Source organism: Poeciliopsis prolifica, unplaced genomic scaffold (genome assembly GCF_027474105.1).
Source record: "Poeciliopsis prolifica strain line A6 unplaced genomic scaffold, Auburn_PproV2 SCAFFOLD045, whole genome shotgun sequence".
Lineage (NCBI taxonomy): Eukaryota > Metazoa > Chordata > Actinopteri > Cyprinodontiformes > Poeciliidae > Poeciliopsis > Poeciliopsis prolifica.
In genome coordinates, this window is record NW_026562420.1 from 2,503,475 (window position 1) to 2,517,164 (window position 13,690).

Below are 13,690 nucleotides of genomic sequence, written 5' to 3' on the forward strand. Positions count from 1 at the left end.
CACATTCACATAGATAGGTTGAAGTGAAGGAGATGAACACGTTTACTAAAGATTTGTCAATTTTTTTCTCTCACATCAGTAGACAGTAAGCGGATAGCTTCTTCTTCGGTTTATTTTTTCCCTCGCACCGCGCCTCCCCTAATGTGCTCTGGCGCCCCCCAGGGGAGGCGCGCCTCACACTTTGAAAACCGCCGCTTTAGAGTAGTGATGATTCCTTTCTGTAATTAATTTGGTTTTGTTAATTTGTGGCGTGCTTGGACTGCCTATAAATAGGCTGGGTTGCGACAGTTTGGGAACGCCCATCTGCCTTGCCGTCTTCCGCTCGTCATGAGGGGTTCTGGTGCCTATCTCCAATGGTCAGCGGATGAGACGCAGGGTCACCCTGGAGAGGTCACCATTCCATCACAGGGCAATACAGAGACAGATTGGACAAACACCCATGCATGCACACACACTCACACCTCATCAAGCAACCTGACAGTAACAAGGCAGAGTACCCAGAGAGAACACATGCATGTACAGGGAGAGCATACAAAATCCATGCAGAAAGACCTGGGAATAAAACCCAGGACCTTCTTTCTGCAAGGCGACAGCTACAGTATTAACAAATATGTAAGAAACATATTTTTCATAGAAGTTATATAGCATAGCTTTAATTGCTGACTTTCAAGAAAAAAATGAATGCAGGTAAATTTCAGTCCCACAGTTAGTCTCTTTTGACACAATTCATTTTCTTATTACCTTAATGTATTTATAAAGGTGTCTACTGTAGCCTATGCAGGCCTGCCTGTTAGTAGTAATCAATGTTTCTGAAGGGGGAATTAGATTAGCAGCCAAGCATTGCACAATAAAAGTGAACATGTAGCATTTCCTGGTTGGCTGCATTTAATAAAAAAAGAAAGACCAAAAGAAGGGAAGGAAGAAACAAAGACAGGAAGGAAGGTTTGGGTTTGCATAAGTCTACCACTGAGTGATTTTTGCACCACATGGAAATGTGTGCAACTCTTAACATTGCTAATCACAGTGACAGTGTGCCAAGACAAAGCACACCAACAGCCTCCAGGATGCCCAGATCCCCCTCAGGTCTCCAGCTGAACACTCGCGGTAGCGCTGGAGGACATGGTGGAGAGTGCCACTGTTCCTTCACTGTTGTTTTACTCCCCGTCTCAAACCAGCATGGCTGTAATTACTGTCAGCCAAAGTCTCTATGTGTGTGTGTGTGTGTGTGTTCTTCTTTGGTCAGCTCTGGCTCTAAAACCAGTTATTTCACAGTACTTTAACGTTTAGGTAGTGACAGAAAGGTATGCACCTTTATTGACTAGAGCAACAGTTGCCAGCAGAGTCTTAAGTCCTTCTCTGGTGACTGTCTGGCCATGTTGGATTAATAAATTCTTGGAGAGTTGAGCTGTGAAAAATTTCCTGAAAGCAATATCAGTGGTTAAATATTACTGATTCTACAGTAGTACATAAAGATGCCAGCTGGGAGCATATCAAACAAAAATGCACCAAAGGCCAACACGAGTATATCAAGCCAAAACACGGGCTTGGTTTACAGCAGCCACAAAATCAGGATTTCATTTCTTTCTCGACTGTAACTGATTTTCCATTGTGGGGAACATGAAAGCCTGGAAAATAACCCACTGCTGCACAAAAACATTTCTGTTTGAATTTTTTCGTTTGTTTTGTTTTGTTTGTGAGTCGACATACAGCTCCTTGTTTTCTTACAAAATATCCCCATACGTCCTGAGCAAAAGGAAACGCTCTCCTCTATAGTCTCTTCCAGAGATCAACAACTTATTGTTTTGTCTTATATTTCTTGAATTTTCAGTAAAATGCAGTATTCCAGTCCAATTTATTTGTCTTCATTTTGCTGGTTTCAGTTAAAAGTTGCTTGCATTGGCCTTACAATCAATCTCATTGGGCAAAATTAAAAGCACAGCATTCATTGAATGGGCTAGTTCTCTGGTTCAGCATTTCAGCTGTTTTTTCTGTAAAGTTGTTGATTATACTGCAAGTGTCCCTCACCAACTGGTAGCACAGCACGGTACAGTGTAACTACCAGCAGATGAATTCCCAAAGGAATTTGGCTCCAAAATGTTACAAAAACTGTCAAAGTGCTTGTGTTTAACAGCTTAATGATACATCCAGCGCACCATGCCAAGGTCAAACAGACTTAAATAATAAGAATTTGGGTGAAACTAATAGTCTTTTCTTCAAAAATTAAGTAAAGGTTTCATAAATCATTCATACACAAACTATGAAATAGCCTTTCATTTTAGGTTGACAATAGCTTAAACTTTACTAAAGTCTCAATCTGACAGATACTGGGTAGCAACTTGATTTGTTTCAATTACAGAAAATCTCATGGTTCAAGCTCTGCCTTCGTGTGAGGTCAAACTTTTCACCTGGTTGAATAAACTCAACAGTTAACTAGAGCACATCCCATCAGTCCTGATTGGTGTGGGGTACCTCATTAAACTTCAACGATTCTATCTAAAAGAAATAAAATGCCTGATGCTTTGCTTGAGATCCTGAAAAGCTTCCACTCTGTGAAGAACTCACCCCAGTCCTTTTAAGCTGTTTTGAGAAATATAAAAATGATTTATATTTTTTCATGAGATCTAATTATGCTTAATACTTTGGATATGCTAGCAGGTCCAGCTGTTATTTTAAACATGAACAACTAGCTGTGTTTCCAAATGTGCACAAATCTTTTTCTATATTCTGCTATTGTCGATGAAACACAATTTTGTGTTTGCCTTCATTAAGAAATTAACTTAATAAAATCCAAAATCATGGCAATGATGGATGTAAACAATTACATAATACATATTCATAATTTAGACATGGTGGCAGCACTCATCGATCAGTTTGCGTTTTATTCAGACGTTGAAGCAACAAGCTACTTGGGAGCGGATATGTATGCAGCATTTTGGAGAAATTGTAGTGGGAGATTTTACAGAAGAGTTTTGGATTCAACACGTTGGAATGACACAACTTTTTATGAACTGTGTGATGCTGTGAGAGCTCTGTTGGAACCTGCTGCACATTGTCAAAAAAAACCCAAACATGTCTTCTTTGTGGTTTTCACCAGTAGTAACATATAACCTACAGTATGCAATGTGACAAAAGTTTTTTCCATTGCACTTTTGCAAAACATCCATTGCACTAGATGTTTTGTGAACATCTAGTTTGATAAAAACTAGATGTTTTTATCAAACATTTAGTTTGATAAACCACCTCATTTCTAGCACAAAAACGTTTTATTGAAAAACCTTTTGATATTGATATGTTTTCCATTGAGGATTGTGTTTCCATTTTAATGTGTAATTTCAGTTTGTGTAATTTAATGGAAACATAGCTGCAATTTGAGAAGCCATAAATTCTTCTTCATATTCAGCTCTTTGTTCTCTGCTCTCTAACAAGATCTTATTTCAAACGCCTTCTCATCCGTACAAGCAGCTGTAAACAGAAGGAATATACAGCCTGTCAACACATTTGAAGTGTAAGCTACTCCAATCACAAGTTTGAGTTTATGCAAAAAGTGCTCAGCAATTTTGTATTTCGCCAGCTTCGTTCAAATTTTGTTTCACGTAAAGAATTGACATGCAGACTATTGTTTATGTTTGTTATCGTAAGATTTGTAGCTTTAATGGTGCTCACGTTAATGCTGATTAAGCAGCTGCTCTACAGATATATAATATATCGGATTTGGTGTGAAAAATGCCATCTGTATTCCACTGCAGAGCCCATGTTAAGTGAAGAGTTGCCTAACGCAGCGCACAGGGGAGGCAGAAAACACCATCATCCATCATCTCCGGTTTTGCTGGAACACATGAATAATTGGTCAGTGTGGCCTGTTTTGATGCGGCACACCAGAACTATTTGTTTTGATGATGATTCTCGAGACACCGTGCAACATGGCAAAGAATAATCTCAGCGTGAACCACACATTTATTCTACATAATTTGTGATGTCACTGCTGGAACATCTTGTTTCCCCCACTGCGCTGGTAGAGTTTGTGAGGTTGGAAAGAAAGAGAGAGACAGAGAGAGAAAAAGAAAAGTGTTTTCTATTTCTCTTTCAGTCAGTTCTTTATTTTCTTTTATTTAAATTTGCAATTTAAGTCAAAGCTTTTGCAAAATGTAAATGAGCCCAATGGTATTGGAAAGTAGAGCAAAAAATATATAGGTTGCACCTTCAAGAATTCAATTTTTCTGAGTAAATATGAGAGGACTTACATCTTAGCAGCTCACTCTGAAGATTAAATAAAGCCTAAGACCTAGAGGATTATATAAAGAAAAAAAAAAGAGTGAGCAGTGGTGCCTCTCATTTTCCTCAATCTCAGTGCAAGGCATGGTTATTTCTGTGGACCTATAAGTTGCGGCCAGCTATTCTTGTTGCAGGCATATGTGCCACTGATGGGCTTGGGTTTCCGAAATCCTTTGCTTTATGCTAATCAAATGCACTGTGGCAGGCATAAAACTCCGGTGCGGTCGGAGTTGGCATGTCTACTCTACACTCAGTCTCTACAAAGTTGCAATTACAGTGGGAGTGAGTGCTGAACGCTGCCTATAATGGAGAATGGAGCAATTCCCCCCATCCCCCCCTTTCTGCTCATGCCTTGTTTGTGACTTTGGTGCAAAATTACATTAACAAGAAACTCAAGACTTCAGTTTGTACTTTCACTATTAAGCTTCTCTCTGGGATTGATGTCACATGAAATCAGTCATCTTTTTTTTTTTTTAATCGAATGAAAGAAGTCCATTGCAACATCCAAACTAACAGCAAAAGCTTTTCTAAACTTTCTGTGGTGTCTGATGTCTGACTGGGCCATCTATTTATTCAGCTTGTGGAGAAACTAAAAGTAGGGTGTCAGGCCTGCACTGTTGTATGGGTACTATTTGCAGATCTTTGTGATATTTCACACATGTCACAGTATAGGGAGAGGGGGCTGTCTGGCAACGCAGAAGACCACAGGCAAAGTGCTCCCCCAAACTCAGACATGTTGCTTAAACTGATGAGGTAACTAGCGGGGTTCGGATTAGTTCACCTCACGGTGAGCTGTAGGATTGTTAAAGTTGTTGCCACCTCTTTTTTTTCAGTCAGATGCTGTTTCCATTACTTTCTACCATCCCAAACAACAGTTTGCCAGCTGTTGTTCCTCCCAGAGTAGGAAGAAACAATTAATGAAAATGACAATGATTCTTACTGAGTGGCTTGTTTTACAAAACTTACTGCAAAAAGTGACCCTGCCAGGAACGGCTGTCTGCACTTCAAGCACAAAAATTTTACAAGAGAAGCATTATCAAAACTGCTTCCATGTCTGCATGCTTTGTGGTGATGCAGTTGTATTTCACAAGGTTGCAACAAACAGTTGCAACATGTTTTCATCAATGGACTTTAAAGTATAGAAGCAAAAAAATGGAAATATTTAAGCAACAAATGTCATTATGAAAAACTAATGAACATTCTGACTTCAATCAAGTCAATGTGGCCAAACTCTGGCAAGTTCCAGTTGTCTGTCACTGGGTCTGTCTTCATGGTCTGTCACACTAAACAGTAAATCAATTAATTGCATGATAGAGTAAAAGAAACTCAATGATTTTCATTTGCTTGATGTAGCATTTATCTCTTTTTTTCTCTCTCTTTTTTTTACCAAAAACTGAATGATAACCTGGTGTTTTGGTCTCATCTATCAATTTGTTAAAAGATCATTTTGTTTACGGAGGCTTCATAATTTATTTTATTTGTTTTCTTAGTTTATTTTACATTTTCCAAATGTCATCTAGATCATTTAAATGTTCATTTGAATTTAAAGTTTATTGGTCTTTGAGAATGGTTTGTGCAATTTTGTGCCGTTATTACTGTTGTTTTACTTGAAAATGATCTCAAAACAATAATGTTCTCATACATGGCTATAAGTTCTGGGACAATTTATCGTCCAACAAAATTTATCACAACAGGCATACAAACCTCACTTAATAATAGAAAGTGAGTTATTTCTTTTTATTATTTGCATCACTTATTTGTCTTATATTTATATCTTTCAATGTATTTCCTTTGTTGTTAATTGTCTCCAATAGGTTTGGTTTCCACCACGTCAAGGAAACTTGACAGGGAGCAACAAGACGAGCACATACTTGAGGTAAACTTTTTTTAATTTTTTTACCGATATTTCCCTCTCGATCTTATTACTATGAGAATAATTTAGTTTGAAATTAATTAATGTGCAATCATCATAATAAGGGAAAATGGAAAGGTTAACATATTCAGCTACTTAGAACAAGGGAGAGAAAAAAAAACACAAAATTGAACTGGGGATCTTGGGATTTTCCGTCTGTGAGGTTTGGCCTTTCCAGGCCAACTTTGACCGAATGCCACATGTTGCCAACCGAGAAGTCTTCATAGATATGCAAGAACGGTCTTTCAGGAGTCATTTCTCCTACCGATTTCCAGGCAGGGCAGAGAGAGAGAGAGATAGAGACGGAGGTGTGTGGGAGAGGCTGGTGACTGTTCCTTTGTTCTTTCCCAATGTTCCGTCTCATGGAGGATGGAGCAGGCTGAGACAGGAAACTACTGTAAACCTACCAGGCCAATGTCTAAACTTGTGGCATTTAATTGAGCACATTTCTGCCCTCCCTCAATGCCTCCCTTCCTCTTTCATACCACAAATCCAATGTTTGTAATCACTCTTTTAATTGTGTTTCTGTGGACGACAGAGACCAGATTGATCACCTTTTAATTATTGTTGATGATTTCTTTCTTACATTTAGGGTCTGCTGCATCTGTCACAGTTGTAGCTCATGTTTTTAACTACACCAGTTGAACTACAAGACTCAGAACAAAATATAGGAAAGTATATAGTGAAGAGTAGAGAAATATAGTTTATTTGTAATGTTGTAGATAACATCACAATACCATATCTACTCTACCCAGTACTGTAGATTGCTACATCTTCCATGTGAGTAAAGTTGTCAGCATAAAAGGTAGTGGTGTCATTCAAGACCAACTTCCAACTCAGCTGTATTTGAATCTTTTTGAATGCTTTTAGAGACACTTGATACCAATGTTAAGCAGTATCCATAATTTGCTAGTGACTAGATTTCTGCTCTCAATTTGAAATTTTGAAAGGTATTTACTATTTTTTCTCAGTCCCTTCATAAACTGCCTTTTCATTGCTAATGTGCGCAAATCTTTGTCTATATTATGCTGATAACAAATATAGACTATTTTGCAGCTGTAATATTTCAATAAATAAGAAATTAAATCAAATTAACATAATTTATCATCAAAAATAAGTCATTAAAAATCAAGGCAGCAATGGGTGTAAACAGAATTGTGAGATATATTCATAATGTCAGTAGTTCAGTATGTAACAGTAGTGCTCATCGTCTTTCATTCGTCAAAGGAAACGTCAGCATCTTATGTTGGCATTGGAGTGACAAGTCCCGTCTATTTAGGAGTGGCTATGTATGCAGCGTTTTGGAAACACTGTAGTCAGCCATTTTACAGAAGACCTATGGATTCAACACGTTGGAATGACACAACTTTTTAAGAACCGTGATGCTGTCAGAGATCTGGTGGAGTCAGCTGCACGTTGTCCTAAAAAAACAAAAACAAAACATCAGATTTTTTGATTTTTTTTTAAATTGGTGTGTTCACACTAAGCAGGTTTGTTTTTAATATTCCAGTTCTGGTTATTGGAAATGCAGCTATAGATGAGGGGTGCCCCAAAGCTGTGATCTAAGAGTAAATTGTCATTGTTGCAGTTGATGCCACAGAAAAATCAACATTCTGATTAGTATTCAGAAAACAGAAAATGTGTTTCCCTGCTCCAGCTGTGTCTGTCCAGTTAATACAAAACTGTCTTAAAGACGCATCGAAAGGAGATCAATTTCCCATAAAAAAGGAAGTTTTACATCGTTGTTGACTATCACTGTATTAGCAGTAACCTGCTTTTTATTCTTTAGAGAGAATTATTTCTGTCAAAGTTACTTTCTCAGGTGACAACCTACCCGCCACAACAGGACTTTGAGAATGTGTTTCACAACTGGGAGTCATCCATGTTTGTTGGGATATTGGTAACTGTAATGTTGGCATGGAACTGTCTTTACTTTGTTTCTAGAAAAGCCTGCAAATTCCAGCCTCATGTCATCTTACTGAAGCAAAATAATCCAAGTTTCCCTACACTAGGTGTGTTTCCACAAACAAACCTTCTCCTCGTCTCAGGATGTTGCCCCAGAAACATGCCCTAGTTAAGCATTTACTCTGAACTTTTAAATGGAGGTTTGTGTAAGGAGGATGTTAAACATTTCAAAGTTCAAAATGCCCTAAAGTTCATATGTTCTGATATGTTTAGTCGTAAAAGATATCACCGTCTGTTTTCAGCTGTTTTTGGTGAAAAAACAAATAAATCCTTTGTTTAGAGTGATAACTAGAGATTTAATGTTGGGTTTTAAAGCCGTTTATTCTCTGTGGCAGAAATAAAAGAACCACAACTACTGTGGCTCCTCAGCACATTTATAGGAAACAAGATGCTGCTGCTGCTGCATCTGCATCTGTGTTCTTATGCCTCTTTGGTACACGCCCCAAGTTTTATTTATGAAATATATATGCAGATTATGTCCTGTTCTGACTTTGATGTGATTATGATACACTTTCACATTTTGTTTCTGAGAGTCCTGCACAAGGAGGAGCTTCTGTGCAGACGGCCCAGGAAAACAAGTTCTGGAAAAAAAAAAATATCCTGGGTTCCTAGTCAAAGTGGGCCTAATAACATCTGTGTTATTTTAGGATCCAATATAAACTTTGGATACTTTTACATGTTTCAGTGTTCATGCTAAAAACCAAAGCAGACAGGGCCTTTAGATCTGTCTGGGACTATGAACTATTCCCCACAGAAGGTTTTTTCCTTGTGTTTGCTGCTTCTGGTTTGCTTTTAATTAGTATTTGAACTGTGCTTTACTTACTTATTGGTTTTCTTTTATTGGCTACTTATAATTATACTTTTCATGTGAGGCATTTTGTTGGAACTGAAGTTATTCTTAAATGTACTTTACAAATTATTATAAATTACTGCATCACAGAATTTTAATGAAAGATGTAGTTTTGTGCATAAAAGCATTTTTAAAAGTTTCATACCACATTTCATTTAAGTGGCTTTGTTGCTCACTTTGAGTGGGATAGTTTCAAGAAAACGAGTGATGTCAGCTTTGCTATTTCACTGAAACCATAGAAACAAAGGCAATTTGTTCCCGTGTATCTTGCATTGTTTAAAATTCAAAATTCAACAAGAAGCTCTTTATGTTGCTATTTAAGAAACCGGAGATTTTTCTTAAATCTCTATTTAAGAAAAAGAGATTTTTTTTTTCTTTTGCAAAATGTTGCAGAGGAGTTTTACTTCTACAGCGACTTGTTGCAGGATAAGAAACTAAACATGTGGAACATGCGCAGCAATTAGAGTGGGGGCAGTGTCGGCATTGTTTCCACTAAATGCCAAGACGAGGTGGAGGGAACACAGCAGGCCTTCAGCTTTTATGATGAGGAATATGGGGGTTGGTAGCTGTCGTATGTCTGTGTGTGTCTGTGTGAGAGAGAGAGAGAGCTAAAAGCAGTGGGGGAATTTCAAAAAGAGGCAAAGCTGCTCTTGTTGTTCCGGGTCTGGGCTCAAGCGGCAGGATCAGAGACCTTCATCCAAAGGAAGGGGGTGAGAGGGGGAGTGAGAGGGGGTCGGAAGGGCTTGGTAAACAGCAAAAGTGGGACATGCCAGGACATGCCTATTACTCAGGCCTGGGACTGCATGGAACTGTTGTGATGTTAAAGCAGAGGTAAATGGGCCGTTCACATCTGTTGCCTAGAGCCTTTGCCAACATGCATTCTGGCCGATTTAGCTGATATTCGGTCCTGTCCACTGCATTTACACACAGAAATATCTGTAAATATATTTATATATATCCATTTTCAATCTATCCATTTTCTGACACCCTTGTCCTTAGTGGGGTCAGGAGGTGCTGGTGCCTAAATCCAGCTAATGTTCCAAGCGAGAGGCAGGGTCACCCTGGACAGGTCGCCAGTCTGTCGCAGGGCAACAAAGAAACAGACAGGACAAACAACCATGCACACACACACACACACACGCACGCACACGCACACACACACACACACACACACACACACACACACACGTACACACACACACACACACACACACACACACACACACACACAAGTAGAACATGCAAAGTTCATGCAGAAAGACCACGGGCAGGTTGGTGCTTAAATGTTTCTCCGCCATTAGCACATTGAGAGGCACTGTCATTCTAACAAGCCTAAATATTCTGTCTATAAATGTTATCAATATTTTCATTTGCCATAAGTTGAAAAGTTCTGATTTTGAGCAAAAATAAAGGCTTGAAAATATCCATGTGAAATTAAACAAATAATATTTTTTACTTTGTGAGTTGAAATAAATCAACTTTACATTTATATTAACATTTTTCAAACAGAGCCAGTTTCTTAAATCATTTGAAAACTTCTCTGTTTAGGTGTTTTACACACAAGTTTTTCCCAAAAAATATTTTTCTTAGGTGTTTTTTCTTAACAAACACTTGTTTCCAGAAAAGCCTTCTTCCACATTAAAACGTCCACAATGAGCCAAAACGCCCAGAACCGACGGTGGGGTCTGGGATGTGTGCTGCATGGACATCAGAGAAGGTGTGGTGTGGCGGGCTCATAAAGCTTAAAGCTTGCAATGTGCTCTGATGATGTCATCACGTTTAAAACCCTGTTTGTTGGTTAAAAACCCAAAATCACCATTAAAGAATTTCAAAACAGGCACTTTGGCTTATTTGCTGTAGATTAGCTTGTTTAATGTGCGTAAGTTTAAAAATAACTAGCAGATCATGGCAACAGTAAAACATAGCGACAGCATTCCTAACGGTTCCGCTTTTTTGTTTTTGTTTTTTTAACCCCATGCAGAATACCAGAGAGCTGGAAAACAAATTTGTTAATATTTTGTTTATTACGAAATTTTCTGTGACACTGCGCAGGAAAAACACAAACACCCTGCATCATCCCTCGGAGAGACATTCTCGTTCAAGTTTCTTGTAAGCCGGTTAAATTGACTCCGCTCATGTGAGCAGCGCAGACAGCTGCAGACACTGTGAGAAAAGCACAAACACATTACTTTAGTAATTGAAAGTATGGCAGCAAATGGTGTGTGTGTGGCGGCAGACTGCTGACTGGTTTAGTTAAGTACTTAGCAGATGGTTTTAAATGACTGACATTTGTTCCTTCACTTAAATTGTATTTTTTTTTTTTCTCAGCTCAGAGCTGGAAATGGTGGCACTTCTTCCAGCACCCAGTAATCCCTGATCCTATTTTTCTGTGGGATTTAGTTTTGTTTGTTTAGGTCAGCCTGTGGCTGCTATTCTTTTCAGTAAGCTTCAGGGATTGTAAGCTCATCTGACAAAAGTCACGATGATGTGGTGAATCATTGTTCCAAAAAAAAAAAAAAAAAGCCTTACAGAGCAACTACCAACATATGACTTCAGTCAAGGCTCTATAAAGGTTTTTTTTATTATTATTTTCACATTGTCTTTTATCTGGAGCACTTCAGAGGTTGAGCAACCCCCGGTCTTTAACTCAGAGCAATAAGTCATTTTGTTTACTTTCAGCTCAGCAGAGTGAGTGCAGCTGGTGTTTCAATGATACATATGAAAATGTTTCATACCTCCGATAGATTTAGGCTTAAAATCATTTTCAGTAAACCAAGAAGTTTATACCTTAAATGATAGCAAAAAGAATGATCAGTTTTAGCTTTTGTTCACTTTTATTAAAAACTAGCATGGAAACCTTGGTTTTCATCCTCTCTTCTTGCATGTTTTCACTGCTATTATAAAGATTTATCCTTTGTGATGAGCTCCAGGTCACTCGGGATGGAATGTCTCGTCTCTTAATCATCACCCTAATCTTTAGTTTCTTTGTCGGATTCTTTGTCAAATCAGGTCTCTTGTTTGGGCGACTCCAAAACATAAAAAAATAAACATTAATATTGATTTATAGTCAGACTAAATTTGACAGACTACTGCTACATCTTCCAGAGGTATGAATAATTCTGGGCTAATCTTTTGTTTTATCAATGTTACAGTAACACAGCCTACTTTTGATTGTCCAAAATGTATAAAAATTAAATCATGGTAATTTTTTTCATTTTCCCTGATTAACTGTTATAAATTTATTAAAAATCAATTAATTGTTTATTCGGACAACAAAGGAATAAGATCTTTGTTTGATCACTAAATACACATCTATTACATATTTAGTTATTATTCTGATGGATACTTATTTATTTATTAATTTAACATATTTTATATTGCATACTTTATTCTAAAATATTTTTTTTATTAATTTTTTTGCTCCTGATTGTTGTTTTTTTTGTTGTATATTTTTTTAGATTTTTTTTGGAGCATATATACTTTTACAAAACATTCAGAGGTTTCTGATTGGATATATATACTGTGACTATAAAAGAAATCTGATTATTTTCAAAGTCCACTCCCAGGTTATGACACCAAAAAACAGAATAGAGACGTTGAGAATGCCAGAGATGGGGTGTGATATAAAGTTGGCTGAATAAGATAATATTTCAACTTCCTAGATTTAAAAATCTCTGTTGTGTCTCCTCAGATAACCATCACTGACCATGGCGTTCCTCCCAAATCCACCACTGTCCGCGTCATCGTCCAGGTCCTGGATGACAACGACAACAGGCCGCTGTTCCTGGAGAAGATCTACAAGATCCGACTGCCAGAGCGCGAGAGACCCGAGAGAGAGCGAGCCACCAAGAGAGACCCCGTGTATCGGGTGATTGCATCGGATCGGGACGTTGGGCCCAACGCCGAAATTTCCTACAGCATTGAGGAAGGAGACGAACATGGCAAGTTTTTTATTGAGCCCAAGACCGGCCTGGTGTCGTCCAAGAAGTTCTCCTCTGCCGGAGAATACGACATCCTCACGGTGAGCGTTTACCCAGAAAGGTTTATGATCAGAGTCGCCCATTAAGCTGTAAAAAGTGACAGCAGATGCTGTTTTATTATTTTACTGTTTTATTATCCTGTTTTTCTCTCCAGCTGCATGACTTTTCTTTCGTTTTTGTTTTTCTTTACCCCACCTTATTCTGGTAGGAATGCAGTGTTAATTAGTCCACATGCAGAATACAAGTGTAGAGGAAACAGAAAACAGATTTTATTCCTTGTTTGTCTCACTATGAGCTTCTTTTCTCAGGTGTTGATGCGACATTACACTTCAACTGTCAAATGTCTCTTCACCGTGTCACCGCAATGCAAAGATCTTTCTTTCCAAAGATCACTTGGAAGTAAACGTGTTATGTGTGTGAAAACTATCTCTGCTTTATCTTCTAAGTTCCTCCATCACATGTTGCTGGTGATGATTGTCATTTTGTAAAGTTGTTGGTGCCTTTTCTTAAAAACATACTCTGCTGTAAAAAAATGCTACTTACTAAACTTAAGTTCACTTTCAAGAGAAAACTACATAGAAGATTTAATACACAAAATGTCAGCTATTGTGTTAGAGTTCTGAATTATCTGATGGTAGGCCCATCACCATAACACATTTTCCTGGATGATAAATTGTCCCAGAATCTGTTCGATTTAACTTTAAGGAAAGG

General features: G+C 38.0%; 1 protein-coding gene across 7 annotated transcripts in view; it reads left to right on the top strand.

Moving 5' to 3' along the window:
• fat1a (FAT atypical cadherin 1a) overlaps positions 1-13,690 on the top strand; it is a 90,437-nt gene that overhangs the window by 30,281 nt on the left and 46,466 nt on the right. For all 7 annotated transcript variants that reach the window (XR_008607820.1, XM_055056351.1, XM_055056346.1 and 4 more), the window contains exons 4-5: positions 6,087-6,148; positions 12,691-13,020. Coding sequence is in view for 6 of the 7 variants with exons in the window: in XM_055056351.1 (XP_054912326.1) it covers positions 6,087-6,148; positions 12,691-13,020 (392 nt within the window). In the remaining variant the exon portion in view is untranslated. The remainder of the gene's footprint in view (positions 1-6,086; positions 6,149-12,690; positions 13,021-13,690) is intronic.